The sequence below is a fragment of the Phalacrocorax carbo genome, chromosome 9 (genome assembly GCF_963921805.1).
Source record: "Phalacrocorax carbo chromosome 9, bPhaCar2.1, whole genome shotgun sequence".
Classification (NCBI taxonomy): domain Eukaryota; kingdom Metazoa; phylum Chordata; class Aves; order Suliformes; family Phalacrocoracidae; genus Phalacrocorax; species Phalacrocorax carbo.
In genome coordinates, this window is record NC_087521.1 from 8,907,911 (window position 1) to 8,934,686 (window position 26,776).

The 26,776-nt window shown below is 36.5% G+C and overlaps 1 protein-coding gene across 3 annotated transcripts in view; it reads left to right on the forward strand.

Annotated features, from left to right (window-relative positions):
• Positions 1-26,776, forward strand: part of AKAP6 (A-kinase anchoring protein 6) — a 237,152-nt gene that overhangs the window by 87,533 nt on the left and 122,843 nt on the right. For 2 of the 3 annotated variants that reach the window (XM_064460237.1, XM_064460235.1), the window contains exons 6-7: positions 655-751; positions 2,020-2,186. In XM_064460237.1, coding sequence (XP_064316307.1) covers positions 655-751; positions 2,020-2,186 — 264 coding nt within the window. The remainder of the gene's footprint in view (positions 1-654; positions 752-2,019; positions 2,187-26,776) is intronic. The other variant, XM_064460236.1, reaches the window with a different exon arrangement.

Consider the following 26,776-nt stretch of genomic DNA (forward strand, 5'->3'; position numbering starts at 1 on the left):
TAAAAAAAATAAATTTTAAAACGGAACAAAATATTTTAAGCACTGTTAAAGTGGGGTTCCTTTGTAAACTATGAAAATATTAGTGCAAAAAAGGATAAGACACACTTGCTTTGCAAATTAAGAATGCAGAGATCTAAGGCAGTTTGATTTGTTCTTTGAAAACGGATATGAGAGTTAACTCAGAAACACAGTATTAATAGATTTGTATGAGTGCACATAAGGCCAATATATTCAATGCTGTAATTTTTTTATGGCTTCATAAATAGTGCTACCACCAACATTTCAAAGAAATCTGAAAAAAAACAGAGCTCATATGTGGTGGCATAAATTTAGTGTATTTTATAGAACACTGTTACTCCAGATGTAGCCTACGGGTTGTGACTTTTCATAAAACCTAATGAATTTCTGGATTTGTCAGCTGTTTCAACACAGATGCACTTTGCTGATCTAATGGAAACATTTTGAGCCCAGACCCAAAATATCAATAGCTTTTAGTATCGCAAATTAGTTTGGCTATTGGGTAAATGGGGATGTGGTTCTTGATAAAAAGCAGCAAGTAATTTTGTACGTGTGTTTTATGATAACTGCCTCTCCAATGTCTGGTACTGAGGTTTTTTCTCTATTTTTTTTCTTTTTTTTTTTTTTTTTCCCCAGAGTTTTAAGTTGAATGTAGATAGCCACTGTGCTTTAAAAGAAGCAGTGGTAGAAGAAGGACGTCAACTTCTTGAGCTTATTGTATCTCACAAATCAGGTAAATCCTTCTGAAATATTGCAAGTCTTTATGTCTCCAGACTATTAAAGAATGAAGAAGCATTGCTGTAAATTACTGCATATATTCACTTCCTTATGTATTATTAATATTTACATTATCAGATTGACCTTCAAGATTTATAAATGTTTCATATACTGCATACAATGCAGTGATACTTATAAAATGAAATACTGCCTGCAAATAGTCTGTTCATTTTATTTTGGTCTTGCTGCTCAGCTGAGTTTCAATTGAAATCACATCACTGAAAACTTCACACTGACACATTCTTTGATGTAGGTGCTATGGAAATAACATTAAGATAATGAATTAGGATTTCAAATATATATGTATTTTTACATACTCTGCATGGGTGATTGCATTGGTAAAGCTTTATTTTGCTATTTAAACTAATTTTTACATCAATTTTAATACATTTGTGAGGAATAGATTAAAATTAAAAATACCTTTTTTCCTTTGGTTAGGCTTGTCTTTTTCTGCAGAGGCCTTAAATCAAGAGGAGGGGAGAGATATACTGATTTCCCTTTCCCTATTCCCACCACCCCCTATATTTTTAGATGTTTGCGTGACTTGTATGATAATAGGGTTTTAATCAGCATATACTGCTATGGAATGCCATCTTAATTTTGGCCTACTTAGCATGCTTTTCATCCAGGTTGAAGTTATCCTTTGGTCTGTGTTTTCTGATCATGTTATACATTGTGCCTCTACTGTTTCGCAGCATCAGACAGATCTGTCTAATGTGAAAACTATAGGAAGTTAGTGACTTCTGTGTATAGTTCCCAAAAGGTATAGAAGCCATAGCAGAGAAGGGTAGTGCGTGTCATCATATGCTTAGAAAATGGTAATGTGTAAACTACAGAAAATACTTACAGGAGTTGGAGGTCAGAAAAATGTATTTGGAAGATGATGAAATGTTTTGACATAAAGACTAGATATTAGAAGGTGAGATTGCCATAGTGTTCCCTACTGCATAGAAATCACAGTTTATGTGGGATTTTCCTTTTCCTGAAATTGTGAGCTGAAACATAATGGAAATTTAACATGATGGCTAAAATAAATGTTTTAACCCTATAGCATTGTTTTGCAGTATGAACGATAGTAATGCTTGGATTTATCGCTGGGAAAATACATTAAAATTCATGTTGCATTTATTGTTTTAAATACCCTGCTAATTCTTTGAATAAGGAATAATATTTAAAGAGGCAGTTGAGTTTGCAGCTTTTACTTTTTTCCCCTTCATTTTGGAGAAGGACTGAAGGACATGCTGCAGATGATTGCAAGTCAATGGAAGGAACTACAGAGGCAAATCAAACGGCAACACAGCTGGATTCTTAGGGCTCTGGATATCATCAAAGCAGAGATACTGGCTACTGATGTGTCTGCAGAGAATGAGGAAGGGACTGGGAGCCCTAAGGTAAGTGGCTTGAAGTTTGCCTGATTTCCTCTTATTTCCGTCTTCTTTTGAACTAGGCACTGCTGAAGTTTTCTTTCCACCCTAAGGCTTTTCATTTCTACTGGGTAAACTTTTTTTTTTTAAATAAACAAAATGAAATGCCGTACTCTGAAACAATAAAAAAACTTTCAAGTTTTCCAGGAAGACCTGTCTTGTTGTGCGTAGAGGGGCATGAGGGGGAACATAAAACATTTAGTAAACAAAACATAAAGCATCTTTAACATGAATAATCAGAATGGTTTTAAATTGTTTTGTTGCAACTATAAATCACTATAATCAGTGCAATCACTCAGCTCTGACATCCATTAGCCGCTTGGTTACAGCAAATTAACAAAGAAGAGAGAAAGTGATTCATTATCTCATTCCTGTTAATGACTATCAGATGCATTGCTTAATTAGGGGATGGCTATTGTAGTGGGAAGAAGGTCATATGCCTTTTACACAAATCTTTTTGCTCTGAGTTTAAGTCCTCCATAATAGTGCATGTGTTGAATACAAGTACTTTAAGAATAAGGTACTGACACCTATCATCATTTTGCGGATATTCATTATTAAAGAGGGCTACAGTACTTACCAGTTGCTAAACTTAATATTTGTAAGAGCATTTTAAAAAGAAAACATACTTATTCAGATTGGTGCAAGCAGTGGAGGGACACTACACACAATAGAAATTTCTGGCATAGGGTCCATGATGTTTCATTGCCATCAGTAGCAAGCAAATGTTGTTGGGGGAGAGTGCACTGGAAAGTGTTGATTTTTCCAAAGCATTCTAAGCAAAGAATGTGCAGCAGAGCAGTCCAATAACCCTTAACATCTTGGCATGCAGCAGGCTGAAATTTATAGACAAATTCAAGATCCCTGTTTCTAGAAATAACAGAGATGGTTGTGCTGTGTAGACTTTCAGATTCTGATGCCAGACAATTCTTTGCATTGACATTCGGTGCTTCCTAGAGCATAGTTTGTAGAGTGACTCTTGGCTAGGTTTACATTAAATGTTCTGGTGTTTTCTTACCATAATTCTACATAGCAAGAATAATCTTGGAGATGGTGGAGGAAGAGCCAAGGATAACAATGAATCAAAAATAAAGGAATAGACCTATAAGCAGGAGACACAATTTGAGCTCATATCCCTCATCACTTGCGCGGTGGAAAAAGCTCCTGTGCCACATAGCTCTTAATTTAGAAAGTAGGTGTTGGAGCAACACTTGGTTTCATAGTTAGGCCTATTAAAGTAAACAGACTAGCTCAAAGTTAAGTTTCTACCCTGCCAATAATATGATCCTATATCTCTGAATGGCTTGACTCATCCGTGGCCAAAAGTCTAACTGCTTAATCAAAATTATCGCATAAAAAGTGTTCTAAAATCCAGCTTGATTTTGCTGTGAAAATTATGGAATCCCTAGCTTTAAATAATTATATTCAAATATTTGATTGAAAAGGGAGAAACGGAGGCATGGTTTATGTTGCAGTAAATTTTTCATACAGGTAGGTGGTAGCTCCTTGCCCTGTGGTTTTTCTTATAGAGGTAGGAGCCTTTAGCAATGCTTTTTTTTTGTGCCTACAGTTAAATAAAAACACAAGCAGACAATTAAATCATATTTCTATATGATTCTTGTAAGTATGGGCAATAGTGCAGTCAAATACCATCTACTTCTTCATGCTGAAAGGTTAACTAAAATTAAAATACGGTTGGTAATATAACTGTAGATTTCATTTTGCATTTATTTCAAAAGCCAAAAGGAACCTGGGAAGTATAATAGAAAATCTAAAGATTATATCTAGAGGGTATTTTACTTTTTGCCTTGTTTGAGAAACTACAGGAACAGTGTTGGTGTTAGAAAACTGTAAAGAAATAGGAAAAGAAGGAATTTCAAAGACACTAGGAAACTTTTCCCTTAGGACTTTTTAAACACATTGTTGTAGCGCTATGGCATCTTTTATGCAAGCAATGGAGAGTGGAAGGGAGAGAGGGACATTCTGCACTCTAGAAATACATTGTCAACATTTGTATTCAAGAATTCAGATTTTGTTTATGATTTTTTTTTTATTTTATGTTAGTTTCATAGTGGTTTATAGTGATTGCTATAGAAGACTTAAGAGATTTTAAATATTTCTGATGCCTAAGCTCTTCTAATGTATTTCATTCTCTGTACAATCTTAGAAAAACAATGAGATATCTCCTTTAAGTACTATTATATTGTAATTTTTATAAATAAACCAATGGTGACTATATACAGCTTAAATTGCAGGATATAAGTGAGGTTTTGCTCACAGAATCATGCATGCAAAAGCAGCTGTTCCTCAGTTCACCTAAGCTGTTAGTAGCCATCCCTGAGCTGAGATGTGGTATCCAACTATGCACAGAACATGAGAGAATCGGAAGGCTTTTTGCAGCCAAAGTTCTCACGTCAGATGAGTCAAACATCGGTTGTAGACATATCCGTTACAATCAGTTCTAGATACTAGTAAGGGTATACCCTCAAATCAATGCTACTACAATTATTTATGAACAGATTTTTCCTGTTTCTCTCTCTCTCTCTCCCCACCCCCCACCCCAATTATTTGGAAGGACTTGCCAAATACTAAATGTACAAAATCCCTGATCTAAAATGATTTCACAGACTCACAGAAGGGTAGGGGTTGGAAGGGACCTCTGGAGATCATCTTGTCCAACCCCCCTGCTTGAGCAGGCACACCCAGAGCAGGGGGCACAGGACTGCGTCCAGGCAAGTTCTGAATATTTCCAGGGAAGGGACCCCACAGCCTCCCTGGGCAGCCTGTGCCCCTGCTCTGGCACCCTCGAAGTTTTTCCTCATATTGAGGTGGAATTTCCTGTGTTCCAGCTTGTGCCCATCGCCCCTCGTCCTGTCATTGGCACCACTGAAAAGAGTCTAGTCCCATCGTCCTGACACCCTCCCTTTAGATATTTATAGGTATTGATAAGATTCCCCCTCAGTCTTCTCTTCTCCAGGCTGAACAAACACAGGTGTCTCAGTGTTTCCTCATAAGGGAGATGCTCCAGTCCCCTGATCACCTTGGTAGCTCTCTGCTGGACTTGCTCAAGTAGTTCCACATCCTTCTTAAACTGGGGGGCCCAAAACTGGACACAGTACTCCAAATGTGGTCTCACTAGGGCAGAGCAGAGGGGGAGGATAACCTCTCTTGATGTGCTGGCCACACTCCTTTTAATGGAGTACCTTTAAAAATAAATCTCAGTATTGCCATGGTGCATTTCAACAAGTACTGATCTAACAATATGAGTAGTAATCACGACACACAATGCATCTGACTTTCCTTCAGAATCTTAAGACACTCATCTCACAGTAGGGGGTTTCTCCTGGTGGAAATAGTAAGTAATATTCTAAACTATCTGGCAAATAGGAGGAATGTTTGCATATATTTGTGTACCTTGTGCTTTTTCACCTCCTGGAGATGTCTGAGACTGCTTGTTTTGTAACTAGTCTCTATAATTGGGCCACTTCTTCATCAGGAAAGGCTTACTGGAACAGTATTGCTTTCAATAAACAATGAAGAGCGATACTGAAAAATAACATCTTATAACTTTCTTATCTAGTGGCTGTGAGTGTTACTGCCTGAATATTACCTTGATCTATTTCACTCATAGTTTGTTGGAAAAGTTTTATGCTTTATGAAGAGTTTGTAAGTTAATCATGTAACTAACATCCTTGAAAAGTATCCAAATCTTAATAGCATTTGCCCATAGTGGGTAGTCTCCTTCATTCAAAATTGTATGGAATATGTCAGTTATAAATTCGACTCCCAGCATGCATTTGGACAGTTAGTTCATTACTATAATTTTTGGATCTGGATATTTTTGTTCTGCAAGTAAATGTTTAAGTAAAGTTTTAGGTTTTTTGTGTAACAGTTCGGAGCATAACATCAGAACCTAAAGGCTGGTAGGTTAAAAGAGTAATGGTGTACTCTAGAAATACATACATAGTCTGTACTTGCGGACATGTTCCTTTCCAGAATAATTGCTGTATTAATGAAAAACATTTCTACTTTTCCATTCCAGCATGAATGAAATGAAATAAGCGTGAAACTGGTTAAGGCACTGGGCCTAATGCTTAGAACATTGACTTAGTTGTCTAAGGTAAAAAGCACTCATGGGAAGATTGTCTTAAGTCTGTAGTGGACTTGTCTGTCAATAGGTTAATGATAGAAGCAGTAAGGATTTGAAGAATATTAGAAGAGGAGGTAAAAATATGTTTAATTAAGTAAATCTAAAATCACAAAAAAGTAGATTGCTCAAGGTAACAGAGTTTGAAGTGGTTAAACAAACCTTTGTATAAAAGGAGGAAGAAAACCTGTATAATCTCCTCTTGGTATGTAATTAAGCATCCCACACTTCCAGCATCATCTCCCACTCAGTTGTGCATAGATTTACAGTTTTTATAGCCATTCTAAACAAACAGTCTCCGGTACACAGAAAAGTGACTTTCATGAAAATAATGAAAACTTGGTGAAGCTGTTTAATATCTACCACAGTCTGGGATCCTGGGAATGCTCCTTGACAGACAGTTTTATAGTGACGCTGGTCTCAGACCTAATGGGTGGACTAAACATTGCAGTTCAGAACAATTACTTCGTGCTCAGTGTTTTAATATGAGGATAAACTTGTGAACATAGTAGAGATTATAGAATGGTAAGAGTCCTTCCTTTATTACTTCAGACCGGTAACTTCTCCTGGCCATCTAATCATCCTGCTATGACTACAACATTTAGATTTATACGTTGATAGAAAAGGAATGTACAAATGAAGTGTTTTGGCATGTTTGTGATCAGTGCAGAGAAATATCATATTTGTGAGTAGATATTTTGCTTTTTCTCAGTGTCTTTTATCAGCTCTAGATTTCTAATCTACAGACATGAGTATGATCCATGTACTGTGATATTAAAGCCAACACACACGTAATTTTTTTATGTCTTCCATTATTTAAAAACAGGGATGGTCTATTATTGGGACAGTCTTAAATATTGTCAACAGATAACAGCAAGCAAGATTTCCGAATCTAGTGGTTTTACTTACATAACCACTTTTAAAACTGGGTTTCTAGTGTCCAATGTATGCAACTGGAGTATTGCGTATTTTATTGTAGTGGTCAGTGCTTTGAAGTTGTCAAATGGCACGTGTAACTGGCCTTCATTCTCTTCTCCCCGAGTTAGTTGCTTCTAGTGAAAGGGCAGGAATAGCATATGCTAGAGGGATCATTTTACTTGAGTTGCTGAAGTGTTTTAGGTCACAGGGGACTTCTAAAACTTCACACCTCAAACTGAATTTATTTGTTTAACTTACAGCCTCTCTATCTCTCTCTTCCACATGCACAAACTCAGGATCAGACACATGCATTCGATCCCATGTCTCATGTTCTTAAAATTGTGGAATAAAATGTCAAGTGAATAGCCATAACTTCATCAGTAACAATTTGAAAGATAATGAAATGGAAATCAGACTTCCATCTCTGACACTGTACAGACAGATGGAAAGGGAATTTCGTCTGGTGATACACATGCCATCCTGGTCTACGGTTATCTCATGGCTTAATCAAGGCTTTTCTTGGAAAAGAAATGTGCAAGAAAAGTTGGTATTTGTGCTTTAGCAGAAGTAATTTTTTTCTCTAATGTGTCCATAATGAGCCACATTCCCATCTAGACACAAGAGAGTTTTATACTGTGAATGCAACACCTTGTAGATCAGACACTAAACTGAAGTTCCAACCACCTTTATCCAGGCTTATTTCCAATATTGGTAATTACCATCTGCCACCTTAATTCTTTGCAGTTTCAATTGAATGTATTAGTCTTTTCTGTTCAGAACAACTGGATAGTCTTGGGTGCAGTTAAATAGTTACTACTTTCCACTGGTGAATAAAATACCTTATAATACCTTACAAAGTATTTCCGTGCCAAAAAGTATTACAGCAAGTCACCATTCACTACTTCAAAAGGTGGTAATAGGGGAAGTGATTTTCTGTAATTAAAACAGAAGGTTCTGCTGTGTGGCCATTGAGGCATAGTCTTAAATTGTTGAATATTTAAAATGCTGTCTACATAAGTAGTAGTATTGTGCCTAACAGCTGAACAATTTAAAATCATTCATTTTCAGTTCTGAATCTTTTGGAACTTTGGAAATCTAACTAAAGATACTGTGATCTCACTCTTAAGTACAAATGATGAGATTAATTCTGCCCTACTAGAAAAAAATGCCTCTACAGTTATTAGCTTGCTTGGCTTTAGGTAGTTTCGTATGTAACACTACAGTATTATTATCTGTTGGCTTCTATGGTGGGGATTTGGACCATGCATGAGCTGCTCAAATGGATAGAAAGGGTAGTGGTATTTACATAATCCTTGTGTAAATCAATAGCCAAAATTTTGCTTTTGCAAGGAATAACCCTGCCTTTTAGTGTTTTTACTGGAGCATGTGAACCATAACTGAGTTCTTTTTATATTAGTTGTTATCCAAATATAGGATTGAAAACATCCGTTAAAAATTTCCAAGCTAATCGAAACAAGCTACGTTGGTGTAACAATGAAAAGAACCTAAGAAAGAAGCAAGAGGAAGGAATACTTGTGTCTTTTGGTGCACCTAGACACTTCAGGTCCCTCAGTTTGCTAGTTTTTAATACCTTGCTTTATAAGGTAGGTATCTTTAATTTTACAGACATCCCCTACAACGTGTACAGTCCTAGCCATCATTATAACAAAAAGTATCTTCAGGAAGGATTTGAGAGGTGAAACCATAATTTTACACACCATCTTAGGGTGGATGAATAAAAGGAAACAGAAAAGCGATTTGGAATACGTGTAGCAGCAGAAGCTGGCGTTGCTAAAAGGACAGCCTCAATATGGAAAATTGAATGGGACTGACTTATAGTGAGTCTTAATTGTAGAAACAAGAGATACAGATAAATGGGATCTACTGAAGGCTTTCAAAGACGTGATCATGACAAGTGGTCAGAAAAGCTTTGTGAAAGTACTGTACCAGACTCTGAGAATTAGTTGGAAAATTTTATGTGAGAATTTTAGTATAGATAAAAAGAAAAATAGCATTTTAGTACCTTTTAGTACCTTTCTGGTACAGGGGTTTTTACTGACAAAACCTGTGCCTTGCCAAGAAAATGCTTCTCTTTATCACACTTCGAAGTGGATTTTTCTTCAGGTAAGCAGAAGCTTTCAAAAATCCTTGCAAAGCCAAACTAGCCATGTCATGTTCTATGTACAAAATGTTTCCTTTAAGTTTCTAAGTGAACGCAATCTTAAATTGATATGTTGCATACAGAATAAGATTCACAGAATACCTCCTCTTCATAATAAAACTGCCAAGATTCTTTTGTCTTTTATTTTGTATCTATCCTTGAGTAAAGGAGTGATGTAGTTAGTTAAAATGCTTTAACCGAGCAAGTAATATTGGGGTGAAAGACTGTAAGTTTCCAAGCTTGTAACATTTTAATTTTAGGGTCATTAGTCCAAGGCCTTTTTCACAAACACAGCCACAAGCAAACTGATCCTTAAACCTTCCTTTGGTCAGCTCTTTTGCAAGGGCTTTCTCCCTACCACACCCTGAGAGAGACAGATGTCAGAACTATTGTTCTTTTTCTAGAGGAAGAATGTTGCATTCCAGCTGGTTATTCTTAAGGATTTGCACAGCAGAGATCTTCCAGGAAACGCAAATCAAATCACGTCCTTGGTAGCCTCATCTTGTGCCTCTCTGAGCCTGTTGGGGACCGTGCTGGCAGTGGGCTGCTTCACAGGGAAAGAGGCTGTGTGGTTCTTCCCCACACCTTCCTCCTCACTGGCTGGAAATCCACAGCCTGCGTTCCTGAGGCCACCTGGGATGAAACTAACACATTGTTTTGGGGGTAATATGTTGTGATAATAACTACATCTTTAAATGGCCAAGTTGCAGGATTGTGCAGATGTGCTTGTAAAGGGATTAGTAACACTTTACCATTACTTTTGGAAGTTGTTTTAAGTTGATACAATAATTTAGATGTTATGTATCTGGGAGAGATGTATTTTGAAAATGTTTCTTTTGTTCAAATAGTTGTAGATTTTTTCCTGAATGATTGAAAGCAAAAACATCAGATGTGCCCAAGATAAGATTTAGGGCCGTTGGATGTACAGTCAGCTTCCTCATGGTAGATTCACTGCTGTTTACTGGAAGCTGTTTCTCCGGAGTTGTTAACTATGTGCCTTTTAGTGGGCGGGGGGAACAATTTTGTGCTTAATTCAGAGCCTCCCTTCAAGGAGAACTGAATGAAGCTAAGTGGCCAGGGTTTGGACTGCAATAAGAGAAAACAAATGAATATGAGCTCCATCCTAAACCTCTTCTTTCATGTTACATGAGCCCTGTTAAAACTTCTCTATAGCGCAAGTTAACTAAATATTTTGCTAGTTTTTCATGAAATTGTGTCCCTGAAGTCTTAGTTAAGAAAACCTGGCTCCCATTTTAGCTCACAGAGATTGTTTCCTCATATATCCATCAACCTCCTTGCATATTTGCTGCAAATTATGTATGACAGTATTGTTTTCATGGTATCTAAAATAATTTTAATAATCTTTACCAAGCCAAATTTCTAAAATGGTAGACGAGCTCCTCATTTTTTCCATTGAATCTAAAAGTAACCTTGTCTCTGGTTTATTAAGCTCACTACAAAGTATAAAATGTAGAAAGCCACATTTTTGATGCAGTTAAATTGCATCAACTGTTAAGCACAATATTCAGTCCTGTTAAAAAAATAGGTGCATTTTAAAACCAATATATTCTAATATTTACTGCAAAAATATTAAAAGTTGTATTCTAATAGAAAATGTAAACAAGGACTCCAAGGTATCTGTGCTATTTATAGAATGCTTCCCTAATTTTTATACCTTGATGGTAAATATACAATCAATTTTATATTTGTATCAATTGTAAATATACAGTTGTATAGTATACACTGTATATTGATTACTTTTGGCAACTGTAGCTGTTTAACAGCCATCACTGTTAATAGAAACAGTTATGCTTAACAGGTGGCAAAGAAATTATGATTTTTGACTTTAAGAATAAGGAAGGCTACTTTCTGTTAAAACATAGATCAAGTTCAGTTTGAAAGATGTTTTCAACCTAAATCACTCCACTGAGAACAAGTGCAGACTGAGAACTTGATGAGAACAGATATTTAAACTGACATACGCCCAAGGGGCAAATTTTATCATAATGCTATTTGAATCTCGGAACACTGTTATCTGAAACTCTGAAAGTATGTTAGGCTATTGTAACTTCACATGCATAACTGGACCAACTCTGACAAGTTTTATTTAGGCAAAAATCCCAGTTGGGTTTGGCCTGTATTTGAAAATATAAAAACACAAGTGTATTTTTGCATGTATTCATATGAACACATTTATCTTAAGTGACTTAAACTAAGTATTAACCACTCAGAGGCCTTGATTTTACATTTTGCCGGTATCTGTTCATTCTGCCTTCTCTGTACAATCATATTGATGCTTTTTTGTTCTGTTATTTTCAATAGAACTTATTTTCAGAAGTGAATATTGATGGAAGGCTTCTCTTATTCATGTCTGCCTATTGTTTTGCATGCTTCTCAGATTTCCAGAGAAATCCGCATTTAATGAATTTTTGGTAACGCACACAAAAATACACAGATTCATTTTACTGAAAACTGGACATTTCCTACTCTGAAGCAGAAATTTCTGGGATAGCCTGTCAGAGCTATTACTTGTCTCCTTTTCTCTGTGGGCTCAGAATCTGTGTGCGCATTCAAGGCCAAGTTTTTACAGCCACAGGAGAAACAGAGCTTTTTTTCCTCATTTTTTGAGTTTGAATTCACAAGTTGATGGAACACACTCAAATAAATTCATAAATAAGTGAAAAGAAGGAATCCTAGCTGACTGAAAATGTCTTGGTGGAATGAGTTTGTGATTGGCTTTATAGAGAGTGACCACTAAAGAAGCAAATTATTTGAAATTCAGATCTTTTCAGTTAATTTTCCTTCCTCATTTCTTATTCCTGCTCCCTTGCCCTCCATGCCATCTATTGCTCTTCAAAATAGTTCAGGATTTCACCAGGATCACCAGTGAAACAAAATACGGGGCACGTGGGGAGATTCTCACAGGGTTCACTGCCTGGTCAGACCCAGATGGAAGCTCCATAGGACTGAAAGCTTGTGCTATATAGGTGTTGTAGCTGATTTGCAGACAACATTGATTCTGGTGAGCTGAAATAATAAAGTTGGAATGTGTGTTCTGCCCGTGTGTTGTTTACCAGTCATCACAGTGATAAATATTTTGGATTGTTCAGAGAATGTGGCATAAGAGTTAGAGGTTGGGCTTGCAAGGTTTTCTTCTACTTTCTCCCCTAGTCTATTTTGCTTTTTCTACCTCTGGCAGTAGCAATGCAGTATCACCTCTTGCTTCTCATCCTGCTTACTTCTGGTATTGCAGACTTTAGTGGAGGAAACTCAGCTTGCCTTTTTTTTTTTTTTTTTTTTGTGCCAAACTGTTCCGCTATGTTTTGCTTAAAAAAAATAATGTTTAAAAGTTAGTTTTTCTCTTTTGATGCAGTCGCCTACAAATCCTGTACTTTAAAAATGGCAGCTTTATATGGATGCTATTGCCAATTGTCATTACTAAAGATTGTTGCTTCTGTTAATAGCATTCTATCTTCGTCATTTTATTAAAATTATATTACTTCTCTGAAAACAAAAATTACTGCTTTATTCAATTAAAGAGTGACTGGCATGGCACTCCTCTGATCTTTAAAAAGAAATTTTACTTTCATTGTATTTGTGCATTAAATTAAGTGTTCATATCTACAGAATAAACTAACATCTTATAAATATTACTGTGTTTAATTATCAGTTCAGTAGTTGAGTTTTTGCTGTTATGGTTGATGTCTTAGAGTGATTAAATGTGTAATAGAGAACAAAAGGAACATTGATGTGAACAAAGATACCATTAGATAAAGGTAAATTTTATCTTCTGCATGTTTTTATTCTTTTTAAAGTATTTTAATTACTTTCATATTCAGCATGACTGGGTGGCATTTCCCTTTTTTTTTTTCAATTCAGTTCCTATTTTATTCTTTCAGAACAACATCTTCTAGCAGCAATTTAATCTATAGAATCTTTCCGTTCTTGTCTCGGCTGTATACTTAAAGCAGTTATTCTTCACTGGGGTGGTCACAAAAGGGAAATCAGGTAAAACAGTGTTTGAAGGAAAAATCTACTTGGACATCCTGCATTTTAAATCTGACTTGTTCTTAAATGCCTTGTGGCATAGTACACTTAACTACACTTAAATTTTAGGATCAGAGTGATGTTACAGATTTTGCTAGTTTTTTAAGCTAATGTGTTAGAAGGCAACAGAATACAATGCTGAGTGTTGTGTGACCTGACTTCTTTATGTGTATCTACATCACAAAAAAAAACCCCAACCTTTTCAGTCGACCACTTGGTGAAACAGACTTAGGGTAAAAGCATACACAAGTTTGTATGTCGGGTCTGATAACTTGTAGATAAGGTTTTTTAATTTATTTTTTTTTTAGTATTTTGCCAGGATTTGTAATTAAGTCTTTCCTATAATATCTCAGATGCTCCAAATTTATTGATAATTATACTTGCCCAGGGTAGTGTAACTAATGTGGGAGATGCAATGGGGACTGCGTCACATTTAGAAATTTAGACTTCTTCCTTAAACACCTGGAAATAACTGCAGAAAAATATGTGTGATAGTAGTGTACTTAGCCACATCCCATGGGCAGCTGTAAACATTAATGACAGTTAACCTAAGATGCCTTTAAATGTAAAATGGGATTTCTGGCCAGGAGACAGGTGGTATGCCATATTCTTTTATAATCGCCCCATAGCATGCTTTATGAACCATCGTCAGGCCAGAGAGAAAGAATAGCTCATCTGGGCATGTACACTTCATTTCTTCATCCTCCTTTTCTTCTTTACAATTGTGTTATAGAAAGGAGCCAGGCATTTAGCACAGAATGCCTTAATCCTTGAGTTTATGAGCCCTGAGAACATCACAAGTATGGTTGATGCTGACAGGTCACATCATCCCTTATGAAATGGAGAAAAATGGTGAGAGAGAGAAAATTGCAAAGGAAAAAGTTCAGATCTGCTTAAGAGTTTTGCACCATGTGTTCTGAAATACTATGATCTAAAAATATGATATGCAACAGAATGGTGCATTTATGATTGCTTACATTTGAGGACTGTCATTTCAGTTCGGAGGAGGGGTCAAGAAGGAGGTAGCTGAGGTCAGCTTATCTTTTCTGTCCTTCCTGTTGGTTTGGCCAGTATTCCCGGAGACTGCAAGACACTTACTTGTGTTAAGTACAAGTATTAACTTGTACAGGACAGGCTGCCCTTCCTATCTTAGATTTGAGGTGCAAGAATTTAGAGTAATGTATAGCAACCAATTACTTCTAGAACAGCAAAATATAGAGAGGAATGCAAGAAAACAGTATCAGTTTCTATTTTACAAACTCTGGGTATAGTAAGATGAAATAGGCCTGAAACAAGGAATGGAAGTATATGCCCAGCTTTTTTCTAAATATGAAAATTAATGGGTTAGTTTGCAAATCTGTTTTTTGTTATTAACTAGTCAATAACAATAAGGCTTAAAAGTTACTTTCATAGGTTTCTAATCTATTAAAATGTTTTTAAAATATGTAGTTTATCTGTTGGACAGGAAATGCATTAAGGAAATAAATAGAATATATTTAAGTTCATGGTTTTGCTAGTTCGTTCATTTGGGCCTTGATTCTTACTCTTTAGTATAGATACATGAAGCATCCATATTTATCTCAGTTGACTTCTTCCTGACATGTATTGCTATGAAGACTTTTGTTTGTAGAGTATCAGCTAATTAAAATAAATCTAAAACAGAACATGAAAAATGTTGATTTCCAATTCAGTGCACCCTAGCAATATAATAATAAGTTTGGTTTTAATTCTTGAAGAACGTATTAAAATTAACTTTTCTCCCATTTACGTAATGCGTATAACTAAACTTCCTTCCTACTGTGAGACAGTTTCATTTATTGTTATTTGTAAACAGCTTAGTAAAGATGCATAGTGGATTGGTCTAGAAACTCCTTGAACAGTTTCTTTTGAAATAACACTACATACGTTAAGCTCAATTACACATCCAAACAGCCACAGCACACTTTTGGTAATTTATTCATTGATTTAACATAGTACCCAGAAGAGTCATGCCTGCTGTCAATTTTGTAATATATTATGTTTTAAATATACTCATGCTCACCCATGCACGCCATTAAGGTGTGCATAAACCTGTGTTTTTCTCTCTTGACAGCTATAAATGTTTGTTATTATTACACAAAACATATGTTCATGTTGTTTTTGTCTAAATTATTCTATCTGGGGCTATAAAGTTTTAATGTTATTAGTTGCCCTTAGAATTTTAATGTTTCACTGCTGTAACCTTCTTAGGATTTCTCTGCAATTAAATAGAAACTATTTCACTACAGCCTGGAAGAACAATATATTTTATACAAATAATAAAAAAAGTCCTTCTTGCTCCATTTTCTTCCAGCGTAGTGAACTGTCTGCTTGACAAGGTTCTATATGCAGCAGTCCCACCTGTAGTGTTTTCCAGAACTGAATAGAATATTACCCTTTCCTACAGTCTTCTCATTAAGAAAAAAATCTAGCTTAACCCTTTAAGACAGGAGGTAAGTCGTAAGCAGTTTTCTTTGAAGGCCCTCTCCCTGTTGTTCTCTGTTGCCCCCTTACTCAGTAAAGTAGCTCCATAACAGAGGAAACCTCAATCAATGTAACAGATATGCTATGAGAAAAGCTGGGGCTTCAGGAGATAGCATATTAGTGCTGAAAAAACATTTGAAGAAATGTCTCCTGTGTTGTCTTCTAAATAGCATTGCTGGCAATGGGAAAATGTATTGCTTCCCCCTTTTCAGTTTTTGAGGCCTTTTTCTAAGGAAAGAGAGGAGATGGGAATTCATCCAAGACATTAAATGATATTTACTGCTTTTAAACGGGGAAAGGGCTCATTTAGGGCATTCTTTTCCATGTACTGGATTAACGCATTATATGGTCCTTTTTTCATGTATTGTGTGCCAAAGTACCCTCTCACAGAGCAAGCATAACAGTGCCATGCAGATTTTAAATATCTGACTTTTATTAGCTTAGTTATAAGTACAGCACACTGGTATTTCTACTAGATTCATCAGGTTTTGTTCCACGATCTGATTATAACTCCCTTCATGTGCAGAGGAGCAAGAGGGAGCAACAGTGATCAGAACATTCAAAATAAACTGATTAGAATATGCTTGCTCTCTTAAATTGATTAGGCAAGATTTCTTTTAGGAAAAAGAAGTTATTTCTAACTGAATTTGTGTAAAATGCTTGAGATACTTCAACCTGAGCAGTTGAATTGGAAGGTGCTTCATGAATCTTACATTAAAATCTTGAAATCAGAATAACCTGCCTGAACATTTTTAAGAAAGATGTGAGGAAGAGGACATAGCTAATGGCATTAGCAGCTACTAATGCTTGGTATTTTGAATCACAGCATATGTAAACTTCAGAATGCCTTTTGAAAAAAGTACTTTTTACATTTTATGGAGAAAGAAACTGAGGCAAAGGGGTGAAGAGCCTTCCCCACAGTTACGGGGAGAGTCATTGGGGCAGCTGGAATTAGAATTCAGGAGTTTTGTCTTCCAGCCTCGTGTGGAGTTCACTGAACCAGTAACTCTCACTTCTACAGTAACAAAGATCCTTTAACATTTAATGCTTCCAGGACTCTGCCAAAAAGATTTCTTTCTTTATGAAAATTAATTCTGTCCACCCAAATTTAATTTGTCTGCCATGCTTTCATTGCTCTTCTTTATTTGTTCTTTCATTCACTTTTTCCTTTCACTTCCTTTATGCTTCTGAACCTTTCTGTCTTTTTTTTAAAATTCATTTTTCTTTTTTGTTCCTTTTGTTCACATGCTGTCAGAGAATTGTGTCTTTTCATCCCCAACAATATTTCTTTTTTTGTTCCTCATTTTCCCTGCATATCTCAAACCTGCCCTCAGAACTGCTCTGTCTTACAGGGCCGCAGTTGCTGCTCACAAACAGTGTTTCATAGCACCCTAATTTTCAAGTTTTTAATTATATCTGAAGCTTTGCCAATTACATGGTGAACTTCTGCATTGGAAAGAATAAGTCCACGGCTTCCTATCCTTAGAACTGAAAAGCCTATAATAGAAAAAAATGTACCATTTGTTGGAGACTAGAGATAACAGGGGAAAAGCAGTGTGTCAAGGTACTTGGTTAAACAATAATCTCTTACAGAGCACTCATTACTGCTAAATAATTGACTGTGTTGGGAGAAAGGTTTCTATGTGAAGAGAGGTTCAAGAAGGTCAGTTATCTAGTGGTAATGACCGTAGCGGTCATTAGAGGGTATTAATGCTATTAAGAACAGAACTTTAACTTTTTATTGAAGTTTTTATTTAAATTATATTAACTTTGATTCAACTTTTAATTGAGGTGCAACCATCCAAATTCTATAGTCAGGAACCAAGAAGTAATGAACATAAAATTACATGTTCTTCTGATAGGCTGATGGGTCTTTAATATATTATAATTTCAAGAGTCTCCACAGAGCAGTTATTAGTATAAAACTATTCAGAGGTATTCTATTAGAATTAGGGTTGGGTGACTGATTCAGGAACAAATCCTGGCTTGACCCATAGCAAATGCAGACGGTATATTTTCTGAGTCAGAAAGAACTTTTCATAAATACAGTTGCATGTGATCTCCAAACACTTGCTAAGTTAAAGCAAAAATCCTTTGATGCCTAAAATGATCTGTCTTATAAACCTGATGCATGGTGGCAGCAGCACTGAATTTATTCTGTGTTGAGCTTATAGTTCCATACTAAGTTCAGTACTTGTTGTATAGAGAATCTCATGCTGAAAGTAAGTAGGGATGGTATTACTTTGTTGTTCTTCCAGCCACTACGAGAACCAGAGTCAGGGTATGGCTGGGGCTCCCAGGAACCTGAAACGTGAGCTACTAGGTGGAAAGACTGAGCCCTCCTCCTCCATCTTTCTATGTTGTCTTTTTCTCTAGGGCATTTTAGGAATGGGCTGCTGAATAAGCCTAAAGTGCTGGAGGGCTAGAGAAGAGAGATGAGACTGTAAAACGATCTCTCAGGGGACCAGAGGAATATCACATGTCATGCTACCTTCTAGTCTTCTTGCAACAGAATTTTTTGTCCTTGCCTTTCTAACCTGAGGACGTAGTAACACGCTTTAAAATAACAGTAGCAAAACCAACATGCTACTGGAACAAAATGCTGAACAGTCTTTCATTCACACGGGAAGGATGAGCAAAAGAATGGCTGATGTATGATAGGAGTTAATCACATTGCCAAGTGCACGTCTGGGCAGGTGCTAAGAGGCTTTGGTAAGAAAGGAACAGTATAGCATCCAGAGGATTGCGAGCTGAACAGAATCCTCCATGCTGTCATGGCAACTTTTCAAGGTACCATTTGAGAGCCAAAAGCTATATCGTGTTTATGAAAAACTGTGGCATTAAAAGACCACTAGTAGTCTTCTAAAGTGGGAAGGTTAAAAGAATCTCAGAGTGAGTTATTTATAATAAAGGAGAACATGCAATCCAAAATATTTTTTGTTGCTTTTATATTAATGCATCAAATAAAAAAATAAGGTTAAACAGGAGTTAATTATTGTGTTATTATCTAGCAGGTTTTTTTGCAGTGAGGAAAACCCAGTTACTAATACTATTAGTGCCAATTGACCTTACTACAGAAAAAGTATTCTGGGTTTTGGAAATGCTCTGGGTGTTTCCAAAACTTCCAAGATTATGTTCAATTTGCAGTTCTGTTGTTTGTTATGTATTTCTATAGTTCCATTGTATGGAATGATGCACAGTTCTATGAAAGCATCTTCTGCTTCTAAAATCCTTTGAAAGTTTTTGTTTTCTCATAATTACAGACTTGGGGAATACTTTGTATTAAATTGGTCCGCTGACATTTTCCTGCAGGGAAACTTTCTATATGAACTGATAATGGCTTTTTTCCCCTGTAAAAAAAAAAAAAAAAAGTAAACTGCTTTACGTTTTTGGCAGGAAGCCAGGTTTTTGTCATTTAGACATGTCACATCATTATGAAAACATCATGCATCATAACACAACATAACAACGTGATTTGCTGAGATGCTGACTCCTCTTGAAAAATTGTAAAGTGGTGTGTGCATATTTCCATGCAAAGAGCTACTTGAGTATTTTAGAGTGTTTTCTTGGGGCTGCCTGTTGCAGTGGTCTAGTGTAGTAGCCTTGAAACTGGGAGAAGATAGGCTCTAATAAGTGATGTGCAAGTCTTTGTAGTTCTACTTCAGGGTACACGACATTTTCATGAAATCATAGGACAAAGACATTCCAGGAGGTCATTTAGTCCTCTGCCCTGCCCAATGAACAAAAAGTTAAAAATCACATCTGAGCTGTTTCTGCTGTTTGACTATTTTCTTAAAAACAGCCAGTGGTGGGTATTCTGTAACATCCATAACAATAAATTCCAGTGCTTAGCAAACTTGAAAGCTTTTTCCTATTGTGTTGCCTAAATTTACCTCACAGCAGTTTATGCAGTTGTTCTTGTCCTATCCCCAGAAGACACAGAGAATCGTTACTTTAGTCTGTGTGGCAAGCTTTAACGTATTTGAAGATCACCATCAGTTTGCTGTTCAGTTTCACATTGCATGGGCTTGTTCTGTCAAATTGTAAACCCAGTGTAGAACTAATACTAAATGAAAGTCAAGACTTCCACAGTAAACACAAACCAACAAAAGAAGTGACATCCTTTTCTCTGCACCCCTTGAGATTCAGACGTTATCCCAATATTCTGCAGCGTGGCAGAGAGCCTTCACTGTATCAGCAGCCACAGGACGACACTTCCATCTCCCCTGGTCCTTTGCTGCCAGCTCTTGTATAGAGCTGTTGTTTCTCACAGTAAGACCAGTACGATAATCCCTTAGACACAGTGGAAGAGGAGCCTGGAAGCTGAGGCACTGCAAGAGTGTCTAAAGGCAGATGACATTTAGTCAACTGCCACCCTTTCAGTCAGGAGTGTATTGTTGTTAACCTGCTTAGCTGACATGACGTTTAAACTAGATTAAAGTAAAAATGTAAGAACAAATATTCAAGAGAGATTAAATAGTTAAGATGTTTAGAGATGGCATAAATGAAGTAATAAAATACATTATGCACCTAATTTTAAAAATTACATCAAAAATTATCTCTGTCATTCAACCCGGTTGGTACTTGCCTCCTGTCAAGGTGGGAGAAAGGGCCCTGTGCATACTCTGCATGTCCCATGCAGATCTTTTACTGGATCTAGGCTGTTTTAATTGACAACTCTTCAAAACTCCTATTTTCTCTTTCAGTAGGGGAGACTTTCTGGCCAACCTCTTTATTAGAACAGAGTTTTTTTCCCTTTGGTAACTACGTGGAAATATTCCTTGATTGTACTAGGAATGATCTCTTGCACTTGCGAGTAAACAACTGTTTACTCAGGGAGATGTACACTTTCCCCCCACTCCTTTTGTTGCTACTTTAAATTCTCCTCAGTTTGTAATGTACCTTTTGCTGGACCTTATGTTCTATAGTAATATGGATGTTAAAAAATATAGGATAAGTCAGTTGTTCTTAGCTTTTACTACCTTTTGACTAAGCCCATTGTCACTAGCATTTAACAGCTTTGGGGTGTTTGATCCTCAAACTTTTCCTTTTAAGGAGACCTTAAAAGAAGACAAACAGATGAGTAGTTGCGGAGGGGTAGCACTGGCTAGATAAAGGCAAAAATACTTTGAAGTCCTCATCATTTAGGTATTAACACATGTATTTATCCATGTGATGATCTTATTAAAAACAAAAGAACTATTAATATGAGTGGAGTTAGGCATGTTCTCAAAGATAACCTGATGTCTGTAGAAACACGCCAGCATAAATGGTAACAAAAAATTGGTGGTAGTAGGAATTTGGAGAAATAATAGGAGGGGTAGGCATGCCAAGAATGCATCATGGTAGCTAAAAATTAGGAGTTAAAGTCATGTTTGTTTGAATTGTTGCAATACATTTGCCTGTTGGAACTGCGTAGGCTTAAGTAAAGAAGTTATGGAGAAGGGAGGTGTCTGAAGCAGGCTGAATATGATGAAAAGTTGGAAAAGCAATGATAAAAGAGAATGAACTGAAGCAACACAAAGTAAAATAATGGGACAAGAAATAGGGTTACTGTCTTTTCCTGGTTACTGACTAAGCAAGGGAGAGGGCAGGTCTAAGCTTGCTGAGATCAGAGCTGCTGTGTAATACCTGTCATGAATGGGTATTCTTGTTCTTCAGAGGTGGTAAAACAATGGGGAGCAGGAATGACACCACCAAATGATGCAGTTATAAATGATACCAAAGATGTATATGGAGAAATTACACTTACAAAAAGATAGCAGGGGTGAACAGGCTAGGCAGATCTAAAACTTATTTGCTTTGCTTTTGGTGCAAGCTGATGGTGAGTTCAGAGCTCCCCAGGAAAAGTTGAGCTGTTCGCAGGAACTTTTCCCAGAGGAGTGGTAAAGATAGAGGCTCTATATGCAGTCTGGAATGAGTAGTATGCCCATCCAGTGGTAGTACCAGGGCATATGGTGCATTTCATGTTTCTCAAGGATTGTAGTCTCTTTAAAGTGTGCAATACAAAATAAAATAAGGCCAATTTTCATGCTGTCCAGTTTATTTTTGGAATTTTGTGCAAGATCAACTTGATTGAAGTTCCTTCCTTATAAGAGAACTAATAATATTATACCCAAAAGAATGGGGGAAAAAACCCAACTTTAAAAATCGTTGACTATATGAATAAACATGAACCTTCTTTTGACAACTCTCCTATGAATTGCACCGTTAGGCTCACGTGTGCTATGTGAGCAACATTTTGTCAGGAAAGTCAAATGACCACACGTATTGATTTTTAACTGTAATTGAAATAGCTTAGAGTCGCATGGTATCTGGTTCCAATTTGTGACTTTGATTTGTAGGGATTGTGAACTAATCTCGCCATCACATGTTACATTTGTAAACCAAAGTTTTAAATTGTGCTGATCAGACATATGTAGAAAATTACAGCTGCACTGCAGGCTTGCACCTGCGCCTGGATTTCATCTTTTCTAGTCTCTACTAAGGGCACATGTATAAGCCATAAGAAAATTTATGGTGTGGGAAACCTGTGTTAGTAGTGTGTGTACCAGAAACAAGTGGGTAGGAAGTAAGATGTGGTCCCTTTTTATAGTTAGGGAATCAGAGGCAGAGAGCATTATTAAGTTCACATAGCAGGTCAGAAACAAGGCAAAACCAGAATCCATATGTCCTTACTCTCAGTTCCTCTCTGTGTAGTCTCTGTAAGTCCAGCCTGCTTCATTTTTTGGTCCATTGGTTGCTACTTAAACATGCCAGAATGTAATGCAATAGTATCCTCAATTAGCAAAGGCAAGGAGCGGTGGAAGAGATGGCACAGAGACTGATCAGCAGTGATACTATTCCCTTTGCATCTAAAAGCTTGTCTACATAGTGAGCACCTAGAAAATCTTACTAAATTGATTAAGTTATTGTGCAAAAGTTAAAGAGCATTAAACTCTCATATGGGTGTTCTTACTCAGAAGTACAGTCACCGTAGCTTGCTTTACCTCCTTTGAGAAGGATTAAGCTGCAGCAAATTAAGGCCACTTCAGTCCTGAATGAGTGTCCACATGGGGGATTAATGCACTTTAACTTATGCACATTAGTTTTGAAGCATTAGTTAATTAATCTTAGAGGTCTTGTCCCCATGCTAACAAGTGCACAGAGAGCTTCCAGAGATGTTGATTCCCAAAGCACTAGTGAGTTAGTTCTTTTTGCATCTCTTCTACTATGACATTTTCTGAAGGAACATATTGTTAAATATTTAAAGTTCAGTATTTAAACATAAATTTCTAAACGAGCACTTCTATTCCTTTGCTTATTTAAACTTTGAAAACGCTATCTCAAATAGATTATGTATGTTGACATCATAATGGTGTCAGAAAAGAACTCACTCCAATTCAGTAAATCACAATCATCTTTAAAAGGGGAAATCTCACATAAAAATAAACAGGGTTAAGTATACATTTTCCACACTATACTATGATTTCAGATAAGTATAAAAACTGTTACAGTTGTGTTAGCTGAGGTAGGCTGTATTGATGTAAAGCAAAGCAGTATGTGGAAATATCCCTGAAATTTTATAGTTTCTTCGGACAATGCAGTTGAATTTCATTAAAATATTTACTTTCCAGATCTTTTTTAATAACTTCTGAAACAGACTTTTAAAAAGATACTGCACAATACATATCTTGTATTTAGAATGGAAAACTGATATTGCAAATAAGGAATGAATGCTGGTAGGTAGTATAGTTATTACCCAAACTAAAAATAATTCCTTTAAAGCTGTTCAGAAGTTGGATGTTGAAAAATAGTCAAATGGACATTAATTTAAATGGAGGCATGTTAAGAAGAAAAAGATGGCAGAAGTTACTGCTCTGACTTCGTTTATCTGCCGTTATTTTCTTAAATGTTCATCTTGACTGCAGCTGTTTGAATATGAAGCTGTCTAGCTATGAGTAGGGTACATGGCAAATTCTCTGTTTTTTTCTCCCTGTTGCCTAACCCTACATTGTGTAATTCATAAAAGTAACCCTCAGATAAAACTGCCTGAAAAGATATGCTTGTTTTCTCCCATCCCAGGCCAGAACATATCCAAAACAGTACTTAAGAGAACCTATTTATGTTATTAAGCAGATATTAATTTATCCCTTTGTATACTTTGTTGCTCAGATTGTGATTACTGAAAAAAAAAAACCCACCAAAAAAAAACCCCCACAAAACACCCCAACAGAACAAAACCCTAAAACAAAACCAAGATAAAGTCTGAAAGGGAAAAAGATAATTCTTTATTCATCATGCATGCAGAGTTGTCAGTTCATTAAAGTATACCTATAATTAAAAACTTAAGTTAATTAAGTTTTTAGGTTTTTATTTTCTCGTTATCATAAAAGAGAAAAAAGAACAGTCTGGAGGGATCTTAATGTCTCACAACTATTGCTGGTTTGAAGACATCCCATCTTCTTTTTAGCTCCATGAACTACTCTTACTGAAAAAAAACCAGAGCATGGTTTTTCAAGATGAAAACTAAGATGGTTTAGGCCATAATTTATACTAAAAACCAGTGCTATAAAAAATTTCTTGTAAAGTACTTTTTGCAAAGCAACAAAATATATTGTTAAACAACAACACGTTGAAAGAATGGTAGTGCTGGGAAATTTCCAACATGCTTTACTCAGCATAGTAAAATTTTGCATTAAATTAATGTTAAGAAGTAAGTCTTATTGGCTGTGGCAATAACTGCTATTGGCAGTTTTGTATTTATCACTAGTAGCAGATTTTGTTGTTTTCTGCAGTAAGCTTCTGCATCTGAATTTTCATAAAAAATGTTTCTGATGAACTTATAAGCCCAGAGAAACTCGCAAAGAAGGCACTCATGCTGCTTTCTGCAGATCCTGTGGGAAGGACAGTGTTGAAAGGAAGTCTTAGTTTTACAAGATCTCGTTTATATACTTTGTATTGATATTCAGATTGTGATAAATCAGGAAAGGCAGCTAACTTTAAATTTATATTCACTTTGAATTTTCTACCTGAATGTAATCTCTACTTTTGTTTTGTGTGTTAGGTGTTCTCATCTTTCTGGTTTCAAAAAAGAAAAGAAAAATATCTATTACACATTGCCAAATTCAAGTGCTCTCAAATTGTTTCAAACCAAAATAGGGGTGGGTGGGTTGGTTTGTTCTGGTTCGTTCTGATTTTGTCTTCTTTTAAGTATAACTCACAGCTTTTCTGAGCACAGGTCATTCACCAGAAAAATGAAAGTATAATTCAAAATTGAGCTGTCGGACATGTGGTTTTTTCTTCCCGTTTCTAAAATTAATCTTCAGTTTTCCTGAAAATCTGTAGCACAGACACTGAAAACTTGGTAAAAAAGAACCGACAGTGCACACACACCACCATTTTATTGGGTTTGTGGCATGAAGTGGCACTTCCATGAGGAATCAAATCTCTCAAACAAGACGACCAGTCATTTTCCAAGTGGCAGTGGGGAAAGGTTCTGCAATGGTGGCTTCTCCTGGATCACACGAGGCTCCCCGAAGTGCTGTTCTGCTGAATTCGTATCATTAACTAGCCCATGGTTCTATGTGACCAACACAGCATGTGAAGGATCCATTTCCACCAATTATTAGCAATTAGTTACTAAACAGCTCTTTATTGTCTTAATTATGTTCAAAGGAATGTCCCGCATAAGCATTTCTTCACCTGCAGAGACCATTTCTACTGACTATTTACAAGTGTATTATCTGTGTTCAGTTTGGCCAGTTCTGCAGCGGGAACTGCCTGGGGAGTCTCTGGTCCACCCAGGGTGCTAATCAGCACTTTGAAGCATACAAGTAGTGTCTCTCAGTTGGTGTAGGCACAGCAGGAGCTGCCTGCAGGAGTCCCCCGGACTGAGAGTCCTACCTTGAGAGCTCCTGAAACAATTAGTGAAGCACTTTGTTGTGAAGGTGGTGAAGCAGTCAGGTGGTTGCCTCTTAAGTTGGTCCATTGTCTCCAGTCAGCCCATTATCTCTGTTCAGTGAGTAGGCAGGGTGTTCCTGGGCCACCCAGGGAATTAATGACTCAGTGCACTGAATGTGTGCACGGGTACATGATATCCTTGATTTCCAGCAGCACCACAATTACAACTTTAGCAAAAACATGAATTTCATCTTTATATTACACCAATAATTTCAATTCCATAGCCCTTGCCACAAATCTCTGCTGTGAGAGACTCACTGATGGTAGGAAGAAATGGAATATCTCTTGCAAAGCTATGTAACTGTGAAGAAAAAAGAATTACAGAGGGGTTAGTATGTAAGATAGAAAATTCTCTGTTTTGGCATATTAAAATATAAACATGAAAGAGAGAGGATTTGTATTTGTGTATTTCATTGTCTATTTTTATTTGTGTATCTGTCAGTCCAAAATCTGGACTGAGCACACAATAGAGATTAATTAAAATCAGAGTTACTTCAGAAAGCACTTCCTATAATAGAGCTGTATTAGTAAATTAGTTGTGACTAATAGTCTTTTGTAGATGGATTAGAGGAATGAATTAAAATGTAATCTAAAATAGCATTGATAGAAATTATGTCTGATAAATCCAAGGTAACTTCTATCCTTGACTAGAAATAAAATGCCATTATGCCATTGTGTGCTCCTACAGCAACACAGACTACAAAAAGTAGCTGTGCTCTAGGCTGTCTGTTTTCAAAAAATTCATTAGCAAGAATAATCAAAAGCACAAATAATGCCCACTTATCAATTAGCTGAGTCTGTTATTGGATTCTACCCACCTAATGCCCTCTGCTTGTGTAT